This window comes from Schistocerca nitens, chromosome 10, assembly GCF_023898315.1.
Source record: "Schistocerca nitens isolate TAMUIC-IGC-003100 chromosome 10, iqSchNite1.1, whole genome shotgun sequence".
NCBI lineage: Eukaryota > Metazoa > Arthropoda > Insecta > Orthoptera > Acrididae > Schistocerca > Schistocerca nitens.
The window spans coordinates 176,311,147-176,335,606 of record NC_064623.1 but is presented as its reverse complement, the minus strand read 5'-3'; the positions used below and the strand labels follow the sequence as shown (position 1 = coordinate 176,335,606).

The 24,460-nt window shown below is 38.9% G+C and overlaps 2 protein-coding genes across 2 annotated transcripts in view; one reads left to right on the top strand and one right to left on the bottom strand.

The window, feature by feature from the left end:
* Nucleotides 1-24,460, top strand: part of LOC126210659 (probable 4-coumarate--CoA ligase 1) — a 505,973-nt gene that overhangs the window by 442,970 nt on the left and 38,543 nt on the right. The window lies entirely within an intron of this gene.
* On the bottom strand, nucleotides 7,946-13,290 carry LOC126210660 (serine/threonine-protein phosphatase 4 regulatory subunit 2-like). The gene is made up of 3 exons (XM_049939991.1): nucleotides 12,102-13,290; nucleotides 10,601-11,249; nucleotides 7,946-9,389 (listed from the first exon to the last, which is right to left on the bottom strand). Exons 1-2 carry the CDS (start codon nucleotides 13,188-13,190, stop codon nucleotides 10,626-10,628), a joined length of 1,713 nt encoding a protein of 570 aa, XP_049795948.1. The 5' UTR covers nucleotides 13,191-13,290; the 3' UTR covers nucleotides 7,946-9,389; nucleotides 10,601-10,625.

Sequence of the window (24,460 nt, the reverse complement as noted above, 5' to 3'; positions counted from 1 at the left end):
TACTGTGCAAGAGTGAAGGTATGTAAATATGTGCTTAATTACAAATTTATACTTTTGTGTATGGTACATGACAAATTTTATGTAGCCTAGTGAGTTTTGTGGAAACCGGAAACTTGAAAAATTATTTTAGTCCCATGCAATTTCATTTTGAGCACATTTTACTTCATTAAAATACCCAAACAGCAAAGTTTCGCCTGTCAATGTCGCCTGCCAAGTTCCACCATGTCTCTGGACTGACTGAGCTGTAAGAATTTTGTGAAAAGTATAGAACAACACATAATGCAGAGGTAGAGGTCTCTTTAAGGGGACTAAGTTTAGAATGACATAACAGTGAACAGGATTAAGCTGTACTGTGACTTGTGACTGTTTATTGTTAATACAGAATACAAACGAAGTTTCCATTATTTCACTGTCTTTTGTTAATGTGTACCTCGACTCATTGAACATCCCCTCTTGACAGCGTCTGTGCAGCACAATAAATGAAGGAATAAATGGATCAGTGAATCAAACTTGGCATTCTTACAGTCACTACCCAACACATTTATTTGTAATAGTCTTTGTTGATTATAATTTTAAAACCCTTTCTGCGGAAATATGATTTGCTGTATCACAACACAAGACAGGAATATAATTTTTCGTGTAGACACTGACTCTTGATCTATGGCCCACCATTGAGTTATATATTGTTGTGCAAAGGTATTCAACAACAGAATGCATACAAAGATGCAAAGAACATTGTTATGCCGCATTTCACGTGTTTTTTGCCCCCTCCTCCTCTTACCCCCACCCCTTCCTCCCCATTTCCTGAACACTCTCTCTCCCATTACCCCACAGAATAAAATAGACCACTATTCTAAATGCAATCTTTTATCGTGTGATGATACGATGTACATTCATTGAAACGTTAAATGACTTCGTGATGTTCGAGTGCCTAACTGTGAACTATATCTGTGTATATATGTGTACAAAGCTTTTTAATTCATTAAGCACATTTGAAAATGGCAGCTGTTTGACAAAACCAGTAATGTGAATATTTCATACATATGTCAGCAATTGTGATGTAATAAAGTTTTGTAAAAACAAAGTTTGCTACTTCCAATTGGCATACGTCAATTTTTAAAAACGAGCTCTAATCTAACACAAAACAAACAACTGGCACTCTTTAACAACCAAAAGAAAACTAAAAAAAAAAAAAAGAATTCTTCATTATCAGCTGCTCTAAAAACTATGGTTCCTCCTTATTTTGATTGATGGACTGCTACACGCCAAGTAGATGTGTTCATTATAACTCTGTACAACATGACATACTGTGTTATAAACAGGTTGTTGTTCTCAAGGAAGCAAATAGTTAGTTGATTAAAAATATACCAATCTATTCAAACAAATATCGAGTTAGCAGTAGAAGATAAACAGCAGTTATCTGTTGGAAGTGACGGAAACTTGGTGACTTCAGATAATACATACATAATGTTTTGCATTCATAGCACTGTTTTTGGCTGTGATGCATTGCTTTCTGGGCAACCCTTGTACAACTGAAGAAGCAGCAGCTTTTGTCAGTATATCAGCCTTACATTCATCTGAAGTAAACACAGATGGTATTAAGCAGTATACTGATAATACATTGTTAATGCATTGTATTACTAACAATATCATATAATTATGAATGAGGAACACATGACACTGATGTAATATTCTAGAGTATTTATTATTTTACAAACTGGTAAATTTCTACTTACTTGATGGAACACCATAGAAGCTGGACACTTACAAAAGGACACACTACTTCTGCAGACCACCTGCTTAAAGAATGACACAGTTACAAGGAACAATATGAACTCTTGCATAAATCCACAAAGGGAGGAAGGTGAACCACATTGAAATAATAGAAATTTATAAACATAATTATGTCTACTTTCTCAAGCTTAGTATTGTCCCCTTATTCATCACTTCTAAAGTGCAGGTCCCACCTGGACCACTTTGTAAATTACCCCTGCTACTCACATCCCCTATTTTTCCGTTTTTTCAGTCACTGTAGTCTCACTTGCCTAGTCACAAAAATTTACTCAACTGTTTTGTCTCATTTGTAATATTTTACCTGTTTGTAACATTGGTCCTGTTAAGGACAAAACTAATTGGTTCACGCAAACCCTTGGAATATGTCACTGGAGTTCACTGTATATTGTTCAACATATCCCCCCCCCCCCCCCCCCCCACAGAACAGTTGTCACAATTTGTCATGTAGTTCAATATTTAATGTGTCACATATTTTATCTATGCTAAATAGTTGTACATCACATTTTTACAGAAGTACCTCTCCTTTTAGTCCTAAATTGAGCATTAACAACTGTCATCTTCAGAAGCCAACTGAGATACTCTATAATGGAAAATCCAGGTTGGAATCTCAACAATATTATGAAAAGGATAGATCACTTCTCAGTGTAAACATGACACATTAAGTCAGAGCAAGGCACAATTAAAAGACTTCTGCACACTGAGATTTCAGCCGAAGTCTTCTACTGAAAGGAAACGCGCACACATTTACACAAGCCAGCCAGAAAGGAAATGTGTACACATTTACACAAGCAAGCCAGAAAGGAAACGCACACACATTTACACAAGCAAGCCAGAATTCTGCCCAGAGTACACAGAGATAGCAGTCATGTGTCCATGAGGTGCAAGTATTGTGATCAATGTAACTCTGTGTGGTAAACTGATTTTTCTGTTTGGTTATGCTTGGCTACAGTAACCTAAGATTTCACATGTACTTCAATGTATTATAAGTTTACATGTATTATGACAAGTGTGTTATTATCTCTTAAATAAAAATATAATTAATACAGTTTTGGCTTATTCCAACTCCATAAACCATTTCATTTAGTACTGTGGAATGACAATTAGCATATTTTTTTATTTATTTATTTATTTTTTTTTTTTTTGACATATTCTACACTCTTGAGGATCTCCTTGTTACAGATCAAATGGAAGAAAGTCAGCTAGTATAAACAGGTTTAATTTGTTTGTCTTTATTAAGAGAATACTTTGAGTCATTCCACATCCCTGAAGGTTCTCTTTCTTGATGTAATCTTCAGAGGACAATGAATCAATGAAAATGTGTGAGAATATCGAAGACGGGAAACATAAAGCCTTAGTGATGACATCCTTTACTCTTTTCTTCTTAATCCAAGTGGGATTAATATTTTATGATTAAATTACTGGGTGTACCTATGTCAATGTAAAACTGCTTGTTAAGATTGTAGCTTACTATGTGCAATACACCATATTTGAGGGAGCTCTTTTGTATTATGACATTAAGCTTTTATCTGATCTGTCCTATAGTTCAGCTGACAATGCGAGATGAATATGCTGAAAGCTTTAAACTTTATGGTATGAAGAAATTTACTACATGCTTATAGTAGATTTTTTATGTAAATGGTCAGTCAGCCACAATTTTTTGTTTAATTCTATTAATCTTTGTGAATTTTACTTCATTCATACAAATAAATTTTAGGCAAATGCTACATGAATGGTTTTTATTTTTGTATCACAATAATTGACCATAAGCATAACAAACATCCTACACATATCTGTGAACCATTAGTGAAGCGTAATTTGTACAAATGAGAATGATGGAGAGTAAAATTAAGTCAAAGAAGTTTTTTTTGCGAATTACAGTTTCTGAGTTTTAATTCTCATCTCATAACATTTTAAGTAATGGCGCTAATATATGTTCTATTGAGATCTCAAATCATAAAAAATCTCCATCACCTGATGCCCCTACACCAGTCACTTTCTAAGACCCGTTCAAGTGACTACTCCTATTAGCAAAGTATTCGGACTTCTAAGAAAACTAACTTACTGAATTTGCTTCCGTACTTGAGACTGTTGACACACACTCATGTGGTCACACTTGACTTAGAGGTAAAATGGTTTTAAACCCGGTGGACGATATTTTCACTGCCAGTATACGGTCAGAAAGGGGAGGGGAGGCATGCACCAGTGTCCCGCATTAAATTCCAAGTCTCTCTCCAATGTCTCGTGAAGTGAGGGGATGTGATAGCCACAATGCTGCTTCATCTGTTGGGGGACGCCAAGCTCAGCAGCCCCCTCAGTGCTAATTTAGCGCAGTACGGTATGTGCTGGCCCCAGGTTTCACCCATCCCCTTCCATCATCATCATCATCAAACAACACAAACATGACTTTAGACTATACATATGCCCATTACAATCACCTAGACTATATAAATACATATAAGGCACAATTCTCACTTATCCGCAAGGAAATGGGGCCAGTATCCACACAAGAACAACACTTTTTTCGATGGGCAGCTGATCCCACTCCGTGGGACTTCCCCATTAACAATGCCATATGCCATTAACATTTTTACAAAGTTTTACTCCTCAGCTCATGGTTTTCCATCTTAAATGTAATGCCTACTTTGTCTTCTCTTAGATTGCTCACTATAACTTTACTAGACGAAAGGATAGAGTAATAGGATATATCCGAGGAATCACGGAATTTGGTAGCAGGGGGAAGTGTGGGGGTAAAAAATTGTGATGGGAGACCAAGGCTCAATTACAGTAAGCAAGTTCAAGAGGAAGCAAGTTGCACTAGTTAAGCAGATATGAAGGGAGTTGCCCCAGACAACAGTTACTCAGAACTCTGCAGGTGGGAACTGGCAAGTGCAGTGATTTTCTTTGTAATAAAATAATATTTGCTGCTATTTCCATATTTATTTACTTTCTGCACAATGCATTGTAAATCCTTAAAAGCACGTTACCAACCATCTATGTTACTAAATTGGTAAAACACTCAGTTGAAGGTTGCCTACCTAACTTCTACAAGCAACAAAAATTTGATTTTCAGTATTTCATATTATTCTTGAATGAATTTAAAAATTTTAAAATCAAGTCACTATGTATTCATTAGGAGGTGTAATCTTACACTAAAGTTTTAACACAATAAATATTAAAATTAGAAACTGTGTTTGTCTTGGTGCAGTGTACTCACAGTGCACAAATCACCCAAACTTATTTTATCTAGTATTTTGACAATAAGAGCACTTAGTGACTTCCAACAAACTTTACAAATAATTTCAAACCTTTATAAGCTTTTTTCCTGCAGAACACCCCCCCCCCCTCCATAAAAGACAGGTATAACGTTTACCATTTACTACATTTTCACTGTTCATACAGTACAACTGCTGCATCAGGCTTGATGTTTTAATTTACCACTTCTTTAATAGTAACTATTCCCAACACATTTTGCAGATGGCATCCGCATATACCACCGACTACACCTTCAAAATTATGTAGTTTTACAACACATACTTTGGGAGATATGATGTCATAACCATTAAGATGCATGAAAAAATTGCTTTTCTCAAAACACACTGCACATTATCCAGACAATACTCATTTCTCAGTTGTGAACTGTACAACTCCAAAATTTGCGAAATGGTAGCAAACTGAGAAGGTTAAGTTGAATGAATCAGAGATTGCATAAAATGCCATAGGGGTCATTAGGCAACGACTGACTGAAACAGGAGACAGGGGTACAGTAGAAGACAAATAGGTAACTTTGAGAGATGAAATAGTGAGATAAGCAGATGATGAAATAGGTAAAACACATCAAATGAATTCACAGTTGTGAATAAGGACTACCATCAGCTGTAGAATGGAATGACAACAATGAAAATTTGTGCCGGACCAGAGCTCGAACCCCGATTTCTCACTTATCGCGAGCGGTTGCCTTACCATTTGGATATCCGTGTGTGACTCACAGCCAGACCCAAACTTCCACGTGTCATCAACCACGGGTCGTGCAGGGACAGCCAAATGATAAGGCGAACGCTCGCAATAAGCAGGAAAGTCCAGGTTCGAGACCCCAGTCTGGCACAGATTTTCATTGTCATCATTCCATTCTACAGCTAACGGTAGTTCTTACTCCCAACTGCGAATTCATTCAATGTGTTTTGTAATGGTTGTGGTCGCCACAGTGCCTGCTCGGGCATTGCAATATCATAAATAGGTAAAAAGATAATGTCTAGCACAAATCCTCGAATATCCCATACATAGAAATTAACTGATAAAAGAAGATATAAAAATGCAGCAAATTAAGCAGGTAAAAAGAAATACAAATGTCTAAAAAATGAGATTAGCACAAAATGCAAATTGGCTAAGCAGGAGTGGGTAGAGGACAAATGTGAGTCTACAGAAGTATGTATAACTAGGGGAAAGATTGATACTATCTACAGAAAAATAAGAGGCCTTTGGAGAAATGAGACAGCTGCACAAATGTCAAGAGTTGAGATGTAATAGACAACAGTCCGTCAGAACTGCTGGTATCCTAGGGAGTGTGTGCTAAAGAAATGAGACAGGAGGAACATGCAGGTCAGCCTTCAAGATTCCAAAGAAAGCAGGGGATGACAGGTGTGAATATTATCGAACTATAAGTTTAACGAGTCGTCATTGCAAAATACTGACACAAATTATTTACAGAAAAATTGAAAAATCGGTAGAAGCTGACCTCGGGAAAATAATTTGGGTTCTGAAGGAATTTAGAAACCCAGTGAGGCAATGCTGACCCTATGATTTATCTTAGAAGTAAAGGTATTTGTAGACAGCTTTTGATAATGTTGACTGGAATACATTCCATAAATTTCTGAAGGCAGCATGGGTAAAATACTAGGAGCAAAACGCTATTTATAACTTGGCAGAAATTGGACTACAGTTACACAAGTCAAAGGGCAATAAATGGAAGCCACAGTTGAAAAGGAAATGAGAAAGGAATGTAGCATATCGCAGCAGCTATTCATTCTACACATTTAGCTAGCAGTAAAGGAAATTGAGGGGAACTCTAGAAAGGGAATTAAAGTTAAAGGAGAAGAAATAAAACTTTGCAGTTTGCCGGTGACATTGTAATTTTGTCAGAGACAGCAAACGACACAGAAGTGCAATTGAACAGAATGGACTGTACTGAATGGAAGACATAAGATGAAGATTAAGAAAAGCAAAATAAGTACAATGGAATGAAGTCATATTGAATTGGGTGATGCTGAGGGAATCAGATTAGGAAATGAGACACTTAAGGTAGATGAGTTCTGCTACTTAGGCAGTAAAATAACCATATAAATATTATAGCCAAAGGAGAGAAGATATAAATTGTAGAATGGCAAGGAAAGTGTTTCTCAATAACAGAAATTTGTTAACATTGAATATAAATTTAAGTGCTGGGAAGTGTTACCTGAAGGCATTGCAAAAGGCGGCCAGGAGATGAGTACAGTAAGCAGGTTCAAATGAATGTGGATTGCAGTAATTATTTGGAAATGAAGAGACTTGCACAGGATAGAGTACCAAATAAACCTCAAACATAATTTCAAATCTCGTCTCAAATTTTTTTCACTTCTAGCTGTTCCAGACAAAGGAGTTCAATTTTTAAAAGGATTTGGGGGGAAGGGGGGAATTTACCAGTAGGTCATAATTGTTCCCCCTTATTGTGCAGCTGCAAATCATAAGGTCTCATTTCAAACTTCAGTTTCTGTACAACTCCAGTATGAGGGCAATTCAACTGTCTGCTGTCATGTGTTTTAATAATATTATTTAATTACCTGGCCTTCAAGATAAAACTTAGTCATTTATGAACTCTAAACTGTCAAGAGGCATCACACACAAGAAAACACTATGAAATACATAATCATTTCATAAACAGGCTGATTTTACTTGGCTGTTGTCATAAAATAGTTCATGAGAAAGTCATTTTCGACAAAACACATGCAAAGTTAGACAGAGAAAACCAGTATTATGGGTACACCATAAGCACCCCAGTCTGTGTGTGTGTGTGTGTGTGTGTGTGTGTGTGTGTGTGTGTGTGTGTGTGTGTGTGTGTGTGTGTGTAATAAGACACAAGAAAGATGCAAGAAATTGGATTCAAATTATTTAACAGGTGTTTTTATTGCTATTTCCATAATTCTATAATACAAAATATTTTTCTGCCTTGACACAGATACTTTATTTTAATCTGAAGTGAATATATGGATACATGTGTCTGCTTGATCTGTTAGGCTGTCTGTATTACAAGAAAACAAGGGGGTAACAAGCATGCTACTTCTGTCACAATGTCACTTTTTTTAGAATTTATCTTATGTACAGTTTCAAATTTTTTTCAGTGACATCACACATTTACAGTCATGACACACTTTTTAGCCAGGCTATTGACAATCCCTGTCCTAGGGTACTTAGTTCCAGCCTTCAGTCTTTTAAAATGCGAAGTAAAAACTTGACAAGGTTAAAATACACATTTTTGTTCGACAATTAATGAGCTCAAATATTCGTGTAATAAATATACATTCTTCCTTGTAACTTATGAACACATTGCAGTGAAGAGGTTACTGGATAACATTTCAGTTGTTATGACATGACCAAATACATATCCTATGCCAGTATGTCTGCCATTGGTCATAGCCTACTTATTAACATTACAATATCCAAACAAATACACAATGGTTTACATGATACGTGTGAAATTTATATTACTGCTTTAACAATGGTTCAGTAATGTACAGCAGTTTCAAAATGAGTTGATCTGAAATTTGTCGTTCACTTGGTGCCAGTACAAAATGTTTATATCATTGGTATAAATTAGGAAGTTCAGGTACTATTGCTTTCACTTTCAGCTAATGACAAAAAGTGTACACTAAGCTGAAATATATTTACTACTCCGTACATCTGCAGCGCTTGGTGGAGAAATACATCATTGTGCAAGAACTTGCAAGGCCACAAACAAGAGATTTAAATGAAAGACCACAATGTATCAAGTCAATAACACAATATTTCCAACTGGAAGGGAATGACTATCCCATTGACATTCCATACAAAATATACAATATGTAAATGCAAACGCTTAAAGTCTAATTTTCTAAGCTGTCCTTGCGCAAAATTGTCTCGGGGCAATACATGTTCTCTCAAAAAAATTACTTTAATAACATAGTTTCTACTGAGTAAGTTTATTATTATTTACAAAAATCACAAACAAATACTTTGTCCATTTCAACTAACAAACAGGACATTGAAAACAAAACATAGGATATATTTTCCTCTTCCATAATGAAGATTCTGTGAACGGAAAAACAGATTAAAAACAGAAATTTATTACCATTAAACATTTTCTCCATTTGCCAGCTGCATATGTACTTAAGAAACTTTAAAAAATGCTCTTGTACAGTCAATGCCTACGTTAACAACCTACAAAAACAATCGACGGGCTAATGTTCACAATAATTTACTGATGTCTTCCCAGTTCCCTGATATTTTCACATATCTCTCATGCCTCGGTTGTCTGATGCTACACAGCCCGTTGAAAGTATACAGTTTGTTGCATGCAAGCCAAAGAACTGAAACAGAGAAGTCACATGTAACTACACAAGCAACAGGACCCACAAAATAGAAAACATACTTCATTCTTGCCGCTGCTTTTTCGTCCACTTATTAAAGCTGTTTAAAGATATTTCATGCTAGTTAAAGTAATGTTGACCCCCGTCATACATATTTCAGCAATTGCATCATCCTTGGGTGAATTACTTCATGCTCCACATTTTTTACATGTGCACAAGTTTTTGTCATTCAGGAGCCACAGAACATGTCATTTATATTTTTGAGGGATTCCGCAACTGTAATGTTAAAGTTAAAATGCTAACCCATACAGTTCTTGTGGGGAAACAAAACAGCCAAATCAGCTGCAATAGTACAAAGTTTATTGAAAACCACTTGCTCTATGTTTTCAGTAAATCTTCTACTATTGCAACTGCCTTGGCTGTTTTCTACCTTTTCCTACATGAAGAGTATATTACAGTTGCAGACCCCTATCATGTTCAAGATTTTATAACCCATACATCAAAATACATAGTGGATCAAGTAAAGAGTGAAAGGTATTTTGTCGCTCACTGAAGGTGACACTAAATGATTTAATACAAAATTTATGGCAACCATTAAGTCAGCATACCTTCACTCCCATTCTCCAAGGGAAATGTTTGCTACTTCTATACTCGCTGATTCAGAGATGTGCATGTTTTTTTCCAAAAATATTTCACAAATACTGAAGCATACATCACAATTCAGCTTAATTTAGGAGTGCAGATGCAGGACATGATACTACCAACAAGTTGCACATCATTAAAATGTCGTCTGTATTCTTTATTTCCCTTTGCATTTCCCAGCTGCTTAGTTAGTTGTGCCGTGGTCGTTAAGATCAAATGTTACAGCCTCTGAAACCTGTATGGCAACTAATAAGATATTAAGATCATTTTTCTTTTTATTTGTGAGGAATGAAGCGCTCTTTAATTTTGAATATATCTCTCTTCCTCACAGATTGCAAACAATACAATGAGCACTAACAGCGACTCAGTAAGTGGCGTGATATAAAATTAATCGAATAGTTTCTTTTCTTCAGTTACATTTACCTCATATTACTGACTTTCTTATTGCAATAAAATTGACAAACGACTTTTTAAGTAGGCTATATTAAAGTAAAAATTTTTCATCCAAGCTAGGTGTAGGTACATAACAATTCTCAGTTCATTACAGACTAATTGTTTCTAGTACTCACCTTCTGCTTAGAATAACGTTCCACACTAACTGTCAACTTCGGTAACAACACCGGTCATCTCTTCTGTCTGGTCCATTGGTTCATCTCCATCCATGGACATTTCTTCCTGCAGCTGCAGCTGTTCATCCACTTCCATACTTTCATCGCAGCCTGGAGGCTGTTGTGGTGGCTGCTGCTGTTGCTGCAAGGGTGAAGACTGAAGTGGAAGAGGCTGCATCTCTTCTACTGCCAGAACTTTCACATTTTCTACAGTTTCCTCTACCTCCGACACCATTGCATTCTCCAATTCTTCAACTACTGGTGTCTTTGCTGGTGGTACTACCTCTTGCTGTGTACTCAATGGGGCAGCACCTAATTCTTCTACCACTGCAGTCTCCCTAAACACTTGGTCGGGAGCCGAGCCAGTGACTGAAGTTGCGATGACTACTTCCTCCACGGCGGCTCCTGGAGTGACCGAGTCCCCTTGTGGCACAACTGGACTAACCACCACAGTTGCAGAGCCCTCGTCTCCCACTTCCTCTCCTTCATCTACTCCAATCTCTGAAATTACAACAGCTGGCGGTGATGGAACTAGGGTCTCTACTGGCTGTGTTGGACTGTACGACTCATTTGACAGTACATCATCTTCGTCTTCGGGTACAGCAGAAACCTGCATGTGAGCAAAGAGAGAGACTTGCAGAAATGTTCAAACTGAATGCTATCACACTACAACATTAGTGAAGATAAACAAGCTCCTGATATTTCATGTTTTTTCATACACAACAAGCAGAAAATTCCACATCATTTATCAAGCACAACAACTTTCATATTTTAAGATGCAATAAATGAACTGGTAAAATTCAATCACTGATCTCTGTTCCAAAAGCAAAAGCAAGCACAATTTAAAGCAAACAGTTTTCCCTTCATTCCAGAAAGTGAAAACAGGATTTCTTCTCTCAAGTATGGCAGTACAGACAAATTTTGTATTATTATAAAATAATTGCTTTCTGATTGATGATCTTGTAAGTGTGGAAGTGATAATGGGAAACAAGCAATCTAAAGTCTCATTTTTGGGATGCCTTTATAAACAATTCCACAGTAATGCACATAAGCACGATAAAATGTAGGCTATACTTTATTGCTATTAATATACTAGGCATGAACAAGCTGGTAACAAAACCATCATCTTAATACATAACATACATATATCATCTTTTATATAGCCAGTTTCTTATAACATCAAGTCTACAGAAAATGTGACAACGTTTTACAATAAAATTCTAATTAATTTATAGCAAATATACAAGATTTTCTTAAAACTGCTACGCTATATATTTTACAGTCTATATTTCTGCATTTTCCTTACAATTATCAGTTGCAAAATGGTTTACTACTTTTGTGAAACGAAAGGTATTCACTTTTCACACAAATACATATTAGCACTGCACAAGGCAATACAATTTAAAAAATCATATTACTTATCTTATTTTACATTTCAATAAATTTTAACATCTAAACTTACTTGTGATACATTCTCATCTGCCTCGAGCACAATCCCTGTTGATGACGCTATCAGCTCTTGTTCCCTTTCTTCACTGTGTGATACTTCCTCCACACGCACTGAATCTACAAGCTGGCTAGAATTACTTCCCGCTTCCTTTGGAGATTGTTCTGCTTCTGTAACATTTGCTGTACTTAAAACAGACATGCTGTCTGTTTTCTGTCCATGTGCTACTTCATGTGCAGTCACTGTATTACTTATTTCTTGAGCAGCACAACTGTGATCACTTTCTGCCTTGTCCTTTAAGTGACTTAAGGTCTGTTGGGATTCTCCCGTTTCGTCCTTTACATCAATTTGTCCAGTAATCTTTGGTGACTCCCTTCCACTTTCAGTTCCTAATTTGCCATTCTTCTCACTGGTTTTTGCACTCTGTTTTTCTGTATCAGAGCTTTCTCTCTGGTCTTTATCCCACACAGCATCACTTGTGTTTTCGATGTCAGATCGGTTTTCCATGTCTAACTCATCTATTCTAATGCCATTGCTTACATTCACTTCATTTTCTTCAGTTTGCAACAAATTAACGCCATCACTGCTCACAGTTTCAATAGCTTCACCAATATCAAGTGCTCTTCCATCCATCACCCCATTCATTAGGAAATCAGACTGAACATCTGATCGTCTATTTCCTGGTTCTTTTGTACTAACAACTAGTATATTTTTCTCCACTGCCCGCATAAACTTGTCCACTCTGGTGTATTCTTTAGTAGGTGTCGTTAACAACTCGCATAATCTCTGAATAGTAAACGGTGCACTAGAGAAAGAATCTAGGCGTTCCAGTAAACTCGCCTTCATATTCTCGTAATTAAATGGTTCTACATTTGGGCACGGTGTAAATTCGTTATTTGGGCACGTAGGGCACGACTCGTAGAAATCTGTAATAACCTTTAAGAGTTTTTCTCGGAATAAACATTTCACAGCAGACCACTGATACACTGGGTCACCAGTTTTTGCGACGTATTCAAGATACTCTTCTAATTCTTTTGGTATCTCCTTGGGCTTCATTTTCGCGAAGTCTTCAAGTGACTGAAGCACCTCCTCCTGATTCTCCATCACCCGAAGATGCCGTTTCAACTTCACAACTTTAACGTGATGTCAACAAGCACTCACCACTTATCGACGCACACAGTCCAAATATGAGACTTCAGTTACACCAACATATGACTGACGAAACAGGAAAGAACAAAAGAAAACTACAAAACACTGTTGTTTTCGTGGTGCTTTTTATCATTGGAAATAAGCCCACTGCCAAAGAATAGAAGAATAGTTTTGATCTACCAACATATAGGAAATGATTAGCACTTGAAACCATTGAAATGAAAGCGTGCCAGTTTCTCAGATATTTTATGTCATCAAGATGGCTGCGAGTGTTGCGTGTACAACAAGCATGCAGCATGGAAACTTGCTTGTTCAGACAAACAGACATAAACTTTGGATAAAGTATGCATCTGAAAAATAATTGAAACATATATCATTTGGGAAGCACGTAATTCGTAGAGTTGCAAATGATGTGATTATTTAATGTTAACAGATTAGATTTTTCCGAAAATGAAAATATTTTGTACATTCGGTTTTAGCGTAAGTGTGTACGAAGTGACTGATATACCAAGACGTTCAGTTAACGTGTATAGTATTTTGCTGTGGACTATATATTCTATTGCCAGTTCTTTAGTTCTTGATTAACAATATTGGCACTGTAAGTCGAACGGAAACTAGGAGTTGCTTTAGGGCTGATCATTCACCGAGTGCGACGAAAATTTACTTCCACTCATTACAGTTGTTTCCGATAGATTAGGAAGGGATTTTAAGAAAAAAGACATACAGCATAGCCGCACATCGTTCTTAATGTCATATTACCAAGACTTTTGTTATTGATGTAACAGCCCTATATACTCAATGCTGTCACCCTCAATATACTGCCTTGATGACATTAATCCATATTAACATGCTTCCTGCCACATAGGCCTAGGCCCCTACACCCCCACTGTCGCAGCTACACGTATGAAATCTATTGCCACTCTTATTTCTCACCACACTGCGTAAGCCTCCAATTCCAAGTTTACCCTCTAATATTATAGTGCCCACTACTTTTAGCATTATACAGTAAAAGCGCTTCGTTCATAACATAAAAACATTTTTAACTTACAACAAATTGTTTTACATCTTTTTTATTCATTTAAATAACATGTAAATGTTTTATCATGTTTATTTTAAAATACTTCTAACCAAAGAGCAACAAACGTCCTAATGAATGAAGGAATACACGGGAAAAATTACTGTAATATACCATGTAAAGATATGTTACATTTGAAAGTTTCAGTAACATTAACCCCATTTTGCCAACTTTGCTAGTGGGACAGTAATTGCAAACAATTTGTGAGTACTTGTAGACATGTTACAAGAGCATCCAAAAATAAGCATCTAAAAGTTTTCCTTCTTCCAAAATAGTTGCCAAAAGTACAATAGGAATATCTCCTATCAGCTGCGGAATAAAAATTCATAAAACTTACATCACACAATTTCCTGGAAAGAGGAGAGGAGGTAAAGTAATTTGTGTCGCTGCAGTTTTGCACAGACTGATTTGGAATGCAAGTGATCGTTAAGCTCATCTCAAGGATGTTAAATTGGGTTCAAATCAGGACTTGGAGCAGGCCACTGTAGAAGATACATCAGACTTTCTTTGAACTTCAGTGTAAGGTCTTATTTTGTTGTTGAAAACATGCAAATACTCAAAAATACCACAGTCTGGGAAGCACATTGTTACTTAACTTTTTTTTCATTAATACTTGCATTCAGTTTGCTATTACTCAAAATTAAGAATGCCCTGAATCCAAATGAGGAGAGAGGCCATAGACAGTCACTCTAGTTAGTAAATTTGTCCTCCTCTTGTTTACTATTCTGTGGCTAATCATTTAGAGAAGGGCTTGATTACATTAACAGAAAGCAGCTTACACTAAGGTCATATCTTATTATGAATAAAAAAAATGGAGACTACTGTGTGCCTAACTTATCCTGGAAATGTGCTTGCAATAAACTACAACTCAAATTTAGACTTAACTTGTGAATGTGATTACAATAATAACATGAAGTCTAAGCACAGTGGCTTTAATGTCAGTTGAGATCCTCAGTATGCTTCCATTGAGTTCTAGCACCCTCACTCAGTTATTGACAGTTCATAACATTCACAAGTCACTGCATTAATTAGTCTTCCATTTTTTAAATAAAAAGAATAATGGCTGCCTTTAGAGTAAACACCATAGGCCTACTTAAGTGGCCAGGCTTTGCATTATCACACCCGTTACTGAAATGCTGATGAACTGTTCAGTTTTGCCTCTAATAACCTCATGTACCTCATGTTCCTTTGCTTATAAACCTCATTAACTTTTCCCTTTAAAGATAAATCCTTTTTTTTGCACAACCCCAGACCTTAACTGCACATAGTTCCAGAAGATTATGGCTGGTAGAATGAAGAAGAAGAAGGAGGAGGAGGAGGGGTGTGAGAGAGAGAGAGAGAGAGAAGGTCCTACAAAGAGTGGCACATTTTGTCTTCGAGATAATTTAGTCAGTGTGAGAGCATTACAGAGATGCTCAAAAATTCCAGTGGCAGACATTACAAGAGAAGTGTTGTGTATCATGGACAGATTTATTATTAAAGTTTCGAATGAGTACCTTCCGGGAAGAATTGGAAAATGTATTACCCCCTCCCACATATCTTTTGCAAAATGACCATCATGGAAAAATTCAAGAAATTAAAGCTAATACAGAGGCTTACCGACAATCATTCTCTGCACGCAACATTTGTGACTGGAACAGGGTAGGGGGTACCAATTAGTCCATGAATCAGCATGGTTTTAGAAAGCATTGCTTGTGTGAAACTCGGCTTGCCTATTTCTCATATGATATACTGCGAACTATGGATGAAGGGCAACAGGGTAATTCCATATTTCTATATTTCTGGAAAGCATTTGACACGGTGCCCTAATGCAGGCTCTTAATGAAGGTATGAGCATACAGAGTAAGTTCACAGATATGTGAGTGGCTCGAAGACTTCTTAATTGTTAGAACCCAGTATGTTGTCTCCCATGGTGATTGTTCATCAGAGACAAGGGTATCGTCAGGAGCGTACCGAGGAAGTGCGATAGGACTGCTATTGTTCTGTATATACATAAATGATATGGTGGACAGGGTTGGCAGCAATCTGCAGTTTGCTGATGATGCCGTGGTGTGCAGTATGGTGTCGGAAGGTGAGTGACTGTGGAAAGATACAACAAGGCCTAGACAAAATTTCTAGTTGGTGTGATGAATGGCCACTAGCTCTCAATGTGGAAAAATGTAAGTTAATGTGGATGAGTAGGAAAACAAACCTGTAAGTTTGGATACATTATTAGTAGTGTCCTGCTTGACACAGTCATTTAAATATGTGGGCGTAACTTTGCAAAGAGAGAGGAAATGGAACAAGCATGTGACAAGTGCGGCAGCGAAGGCAAATGGTCAATTTCAGTGTATTGGCAGAATTTTAGGAAAGTGCAGTTCACGTGTAAAGGAGACCGCATGTAGGAGGCTTTTGTGACCTATACTTGAGTACTGCTCAAGTGTTTAGCATCTGTACCAGGTCAGATTGAAGGTAGACACTGAAGCAATTCAGAAGCTGGCTGCTAGATTTGTTACCGGTAGGTTCGAACAACATGTAAATGTCATGAAGATGCTTCAGGATCTCAAACGGGGAGATTCTTGGTGGGAAGGCAATGTTCTTTTCAAGGAATGCTATTGAGAATATTTAGAGCTGGCTGCTGAACAATTCTACTGTCGCCAACATACATTGCTTGTAAGGACTGCGAAGATAAGATAATAGAAATTAAGGCTGATAAGGAGGCATGTAGATTGTTTTTCCCTTGTTCAGTTTGCGAGTGGAACTGGGGATGGAATGACAAATTTTGGTACGTGGTACTCTCCACCACACAACGTACAGTGGCTTGCGTAGTAGCTATGTAGATGTAGAACAGGAGTACCTTCAATCACACACCAATAGGTGACTTGCAGAGTGTGGTGTAGATATGACAGTATTGAGTGAAAGTATGCTATAAATCCTGTATGGAGGACAATACAGATTTCTAGGTAAAAGGAGGAATACATAAGATTGTAAAGAGTAGTATATATGAAACACACACTAGGCTTGCGTACATTCACTATTCTGATGTACCTTTTTTTGTAATCCGGAAGTATTGATAGTTGCACAAACATCACCCCCATATTTAAGATAAGAATGAAGGTAGGTGTAATAAAAACTTCTTGTTTTCTCTCCACAACAGCATATCCATGTGCAGAGTATGTGGCATCTTTGTTAATTTTGCATTCAAATAAGCTATGTGCTTATTTCATTATAAATTTATTTTTATTTGCACACAGATGTTGTTTCAGCCAGATGGTTACGGTTAACACAATACTTTTACATTGCTTAAGTAGGCCTACATTGTATTCCTGGTATACAATAATGAATTATGTATGCTACTAAACTTACCCTGTGACTGTTGTCCATAATCTTTGGTGTTTTGCCACTGTTGGATCAGGTTTTTAAATTGAGTAACACTTTTTGGGAATGGACTAAGCATATCTCCTGGTAATTTGTTCCACTCCCTTACTCCTCTACCAACATAAGATATTTACCTGTATTGTTATTGCATGATTTCACACATCTTGTACTGATGGCCTTTCATTTTCTTATGGACCCCTTCAGTGACCAGTCTTTATCCTATTTCTTTTCACAAATCATCATCCACATATGTTTGGTAAATTCCCACAGGTCTACCTCTTACCTTTCTTTAGAAGTATTTGCAGTAGTTTTAACAATATTATGAAAAAGAAAGTTGCTACTCACCATTTAGTGGAGATGCTGAGTCACAGATAGGCACAACAAGAAGACTGTCACAAATAAAGCTTTTGGCCATTAAGGCCTTTGTCAACAATAGACGCAGACACACACACACACACACACACACACACACACACACACACACACACACACACAAACGCAAACACAACTCTCACATGTGGCTGCTGTCTCGGGCAACTGAAAGCACACTGTGAGCAGCAGCACCAATGCGTGATGGGAGTGGCAACTGGATGGCGGAAAGGAGGAAGCTGAGGTGGGGAGGGAGAGGGATAGTATGAAGGGGGTAGCAGACAGTGAAGTGCTGCAGGTTAGATGAAGGGCAGGGGAGGGTGGTGGGTGGGGGGAAGTAGCAGAAAAGGAGAGAAGTAAAAAGACTGAGTGTGGTGGTGGAATGACAGCTGTGTAGTGCTGGAATGGAAACAGGGAAGTGGCTGGATGGGTGGGGACACTGACTAACAAAGGTTGAGACCAGGAGGGTCATGGGAACATAGGATGTATTGCAGGGAAAGTTCCCAATTGTGCAATTCAGAAAAGCTGGTGTTGGTAGGAAGAATCCATATGGCACAAGCTGTGAAGCAGACATTGAAATGAAGGATGTCATGTTTGGCAGCATGTTCAGCAACAGGTTGGTTGACTTGTTTCTTGGCCACAATTTGTTAGTGGCCATTCATGCGGACAGACAACTTGTTGGTGATCTTGCCCACATAGAATGCATCACAGTGGTTGCAGCTTAGCTTGTAGATCACATGACTGGTTTCACAGGTAGCCCTGCCTTTGATGGGATAGGTGATGTATGTGACCAGACTGGAGAAGGTGGTGGTGATAAGATGTACGGAACAGGTCTTGCATCTAGCTCTATTACAGGGGTATGAGCCATGAGGTAAGGGATTGGGAACAGGGGTTGTGTAGGATGGATGAATATATTGTGTAGGTATGGAGGACGGCAGAATACCACTGTGGGAGGGGGGGGGGGGGGGGGAGAAGGATAGTGGGCAGGACATTTCTCATTTCAGAACACGGCAAAGATAGTTGACACCCTCGCGGAGAATGTAATTCAATTGCTCTGTTCCTGGGTGGTACTGAGTTATGAGGGAAATGCTCCTCTGTGGCTGGATGGTGGGACTTTGGGAGGTGGTGGGAGACTGGAAAGATAAGGCACGGGAGATTTGTTTTTGTACAAGGTTGGAAGGATAATTACGGTCAGTGAAGGCATCAGTGAGGCCTTCGGTGTATTTAGAGAGGGACCACTCATCACTGCAGATGCGATGACTATGGGTGGCTAGGCTGTATGGAAGGGACTTCTTGGATGGAACGGGTGGCAGCTGTCGAAGTGGAGGTGTTGCTGGTGGTTAGTAGGCTTGATGTAGATGGAGGCACTGATCTAGCCATTTTTGAGGTAGTGGAGAACATGTAGGAAGGTGGCGACCAGGTGAAGCAAATGGGGGAGAAGTTGAGGTTCTGGAGGAATGTGGATACGGTGTTCTCGCTCTCAATCCCGATCACAAAGATGTCACAATGAATCTGAACCAGCTGAGGGGTTTGGGATTCTGGGTTTTTAGGAAGGGTTCCTCTAGAGGCCCACGAGTAGTTTGGCATAGGATGGTGCCATGTGGGTGCCCAGCCATACCCCAGATTTGTTTCTAGGTAATGCCTTCAAAGGAAAAATAATTGTGAGTGAGGATATAGTTGGTCAAAGTGACTAGGAAGGAGGTTGTCGGTTTGGAATCCGTTGAGTATTGGGAAATGTACTGTTCAATAGCAATAAGGCCATGGTCATTATGAATGTTAAGTGTAAAGGAAGGTGGCATCAATAGTGACGAGCAGGGCACCGTGTGGTAAAGGGACAGGAACTGTGGAGAGTTGGTGGAGGAAATGGTTGGTATCTTTTATATAGGAGGGTAGGTTGCAGGTAATAGGTTGAAGGTGTTGGTCTATGAGAGCAAAAATTCTTCCAGTGGGGGCATAGTAACTGGCCGCAATGGGTGGACTTAAGGAAGCATGTAAAATGTAGGTGTGTGAGAAGTGGTATGGGTGAGTAGAGAGATGGAGTCCGGGGAGAGGTTCTGCGATGGACATAAGGATTTGAGTAGCAACTGGAGATCCTGCTGGATCTCTGAAATGGGTTCACTGTGGCAAGGTTTGTAGGTGGAATTATGTGAAAGCTGGCGGAGTCCTTCTGCCAAGTAATCCTTGCAGATCAAAACAACAGCGGTGAAGCCTTTGTCCGTAGGTAGGATTATAAGGTCGGGATCATTTTTTAGATGGTGGACTGCAGTTCTTTCTGCAGATGTAAGGTTAGTTTGGATGTTGTGGGATTTGGAGAATGATGGTGAGGCAAGGGTTGAGGTTAAGAAATTCTGGAAAGTTAACGGGGGGGTGATTTGGGGGCAGTGGTTGTGGATCACGGTTGGATGGAGGAGTGAAATGGGTTAGGCAGGATTCAATATTGGTCTTTGGTTGAGTCCGATTGGTAGGGTTGTTAGTCAAAAAGTCTTTCCACTGTAGGGACCGGAGAGAAGGTGTTTAACAAGTGCTGCATGATTGAATTTGGGAGTGGGGCAAAAGGTTAGGCCTTTGGAAAGGACTGATATATCTGTGGGGCTAAGGCTTCTGGAGGAAAGGTTCATGACTGTGTTACAGGTCTGTTTAGGTTCTGGATTCTGTGATGTTGGGAAGGAGTTTTGGAGGGTGGGGTAAGTGTACTAGGTCTATGAGGCAGGGTTTGTCAGCTATGAGGAGATGTGGGGGAGATTTGGAGATGGTTGTAGAGGTGATGGACAGTGGTACTCCAAGGAAGGAGTAGGAAGTGAGCAGGATGGGGAGCTTTTTGTGGTGGCGTTGTGCATGTTGCTCAAGTTCCTGGAGGGCAAGAGTTTCAGTATTTGTTATGGGTTCCCGGAATTTGGGATTGCGTAGCAGGAGAATTTTGCAGATGGAGAGTGTGGTGTCACTGCCAGACACCACACTTGCTAGGTGGTAGCCTTTAAATCGGCCGCGGTCCGGTAGTATACGTCGGACCCGCGTGTCGCCACTGTCAGTGATTGCAGACCGAGCGCCGCCACACGGCAGGTCTAGAGAGACTTACTAGCACTCGCCCCAGTTGTACAGCCGACTTTGCTAGCGAAGCTACACTGACCAATACGCTCTCATTTGCCGAGACGATAGTTAGCTTAGCCTTCAGCTACGTCATTTGCTACGACCTAGCAAGGCGCCATTACCAGTTTATATTCAATGTAATAATGTCTAAACAAGAGCGATGTTCTCCAATTGTGGATTAAAGTTAAGTATTCCAAGAACTACGTTCTTTTCTTTATAGGTTAATTACTTTACCTTGTTCCAGACCTCACGCCAATCTACGTGAGCTTAACGCATGCCTTTCGGCTACCTCCGAGTGGCTTGGCTGTCTTGCTACGCCACTACAGAGAGAGGGTATTGTAAGGAGGTTTGGACTTGGTTGATATAGTTTTGCAGGGCTTTGTTGGTGAGGGCTAAGGATTGGCAAAATCTGAACAGGTGGAGGTCATTTCGGAAAGAGGGGTGGCAGCGAGAGATAGGTAATTCAATGCTAAGGCTATTTGGGAGGATTCCATGAGCCAAGCAACAATTCAGGAACTGTATGTGGTACTTGTTCCTGGCTAGAGATAAGAAAACTTTTCTGTATTGATGCAGAAGGAGCAAGGATCCATGCTGGGCGAAAAAATATGAAAAATCGCCTAGCTAATGTAGAATTATGTCTGATAAATTTTGCAGAAATACACCCAAATACATGCAAAAATTCACAAAAAGGATGCAAATGGGGGAAACAAGATGGAATCTGAGGAAGTCGACGATAGCGAAAGGCGAAAATCCACTAAATTGGTGAGATGCCACAAGGATCAAAGTAAAGAATTCTGTGGGTAGCAGGTCTAAGGGCGGATAAGTGTGAAGAAGGGGGATGGGAGATGTGACTGGATGATGTGGAATTAATCGGTGCGAACTGGGATAGAATGGCGAAAGAGGTGGGGGGGGGGGGGTTTAGTTCATAGTTTGAGGTATAATATCATGTGGCATGCTCAAATACAGGAGATTGATGCAGGGAGTGTGATTAACTGGAAAATATATTATTAATTATATCAGCGGGAGTAATGTGAGAAATAAGATGCTGCAGCAACAATCAACGTGGTCTTATAGCCATCTGTTGCGTGCGGCCGAGACGGTTGATACAGTATGGCTCTTTTACAGGGTTATTGGACATGTGTTGGTATTACAATTTAAGATCAACATCAAAAAGTAATTCACATATACAGACACCTACGTACAGTACCTACAGTCTAGTACAGCAAGGATTGGACAGGTAGTCGGCTGTGGCCTCATAGTAGGAACCGTACCAGCATTTGCCTGAAGTAATTTAGGGAAGCAACAGAAAATCTAAATCAGGATGGTAGAATGAAGATTGGAGGCTTCACCCTCCGGAATACAAAGCCAGTCTGCCCTTGATGTGAGACTTTCCCCATCTCAGTCTCTTAATCATTTGGTGGCACCATCTCCTCTTCTGTAATATCCCGTTATACAGGGTGGCTCAGGAGGAATGGTCAGTACTCAGAAACATGACAGGGATGATCATTAGAAGCAAAAAAGTCTAATAAACATGAGCTCTAAAAGGCATACATTAGGAACTAAGAGCAGTTCTTCATCTTTGAATCTGTGAAACAAGTCTCTTCTACTGCAGGTGCATTTTTTGGGAGGAGATAGTGTGGACCAAAACAAAAAAAAAAAAAGAGGTCCAGTAAAATGAGTCATAAAATGCATACCTAAGAGTTATGAGAAGTTATTCAGTAGCAGATATTTGTTTTACACTAACAAAGGTGAAAAAGTGCTTGTAACTCTTAAAGTGTGCACTTCAGAGCCCATGTCTACTGGACTTTTTTTTTCTGTACTACCTTGTCTGAAAATGCGGAAAGCAAAGAGCTTGCTGTAGAAAATATTTGTTTCGCTCTATTGGAGATGAAGAAATGCTCATAGCTCTTAAGGTATGCATTTTAAAGCCCATTTTCTCTAGACTTTTTTGTTCTGGCTGAGCATTCCTGTTGTATCTCTGAACAGTGTCCAGTCCTCCTTGGACACTATGTATAGCTGACTACCCTCTGTTGTACTCCTATCTCTGCTGGGGTCACAGATCCCTCTAGCATACTCCAACTGGAGTCTTACAAGAGTCATGTAGACTCTCTCATTTGTACCCGTGCTTGCACCCTACAGAACACTCATTAACATGTGCAGAGACTTATATACCTTGTTTGTGTAATTATGTTCTGAGAAATGAATAATTTTAGTGAGACTGCTTCTGTTTGCTGTATATTATCAGATGATTTTTCAGTGCACAGCAGCTTCGATGTTTTACCTATATTTATGCAGTTGTTCCTAACTTTTCCCCTTTTTGCAGAATTGTTTATCATTAGTAAGAATGACAATTGTATCAGCATCCATGTTCAGGTAGGTTGATAATGTATAGCAGAATGAGAAGGAATCACATTATTGGTCCTTGGGCCATACAGCATTTAATTAAATTACATCTTTACAAACTGTATGCAAGTTTATTAAGGTTTTTCATTATCCTACATGATACTCACTGTTTGTTTGCAATTACTGTGGAATGAGCTGATCCAACTGTTGGACATGTCTCAAATGCCAAGCTGCTCAAACTGGGGCAATAGGACCTTATATTGTGTGCTGGGAACATGTTATAGATTTTGACATCAGAATGTTGTTGTTGTTGTGGCCTTCAGTCCTGAGACTGGTTTGATGCAGCTCTCCATGCTACTCTATCCTGTGCAAGGTTCTTCATCTCCCAGTACCTACTGCAGCCTACATCCTTCTGAATCTGCTTAGTGTACTCATCTCTTGGTCTCCCTCTACAATTTTTACCCTCCACGCTGCCCTATAATACTAAATTGGTGATCCCTTGATGACTCAGAACATGTCCTACCAACCGATCCCTTCTTCTAGTCACGTTGTGCCACAAACTCCTCCCCAATTCTATTCAATACCTCCTCATTAGTTATATGATCTACCCATCTAATCTTCAGCATTCTTCTGTAGCTCCACATTTCGAAAGCTTCTATTCTCTCTTCTTGTCTAAACTCTTTTTTGTCCACGTTTCACTTCCATACATGGCTACACTCCATACAAATACTTTCAGAAATGACTTCCTAACACTTAACTCAATACTCGATGTTAACAAATTTCTCTTCTTCAGAAACGATTTCCTTGCCATTGCCAGTCTACATTTTATATCCTCTCTACTTCAACTATCATCAGTTATTTTGCTCCCCAAATAGCAAAACTCCTTCACTACTTTAAGAATCTCATTTCCTAATCTAATTCCCTCAGCATCACCCGACTTAATTCGACTACATTCCATTGTCCTTGTTTTGCTTTTGTTGATGTTCATCTTATA

Excerpts from the sequence above, each read along its gene's own strand:
- LOC126210660 (XM_049939991.1), bottom strand. The coding sequence starts at position 13,190 with ATGGAGAATCAGGAGGAGGTGCTTCAGTCACTTGAAGACTTCGCGAAA. Across the intron at positions 11,250-12,101 it reads CAGATGAGAATGTATCACAA|GTTTCTGCTGTACCCGAAGA; the intron begins GTAAGTTTAGAT and ends GCTCACATGCAG.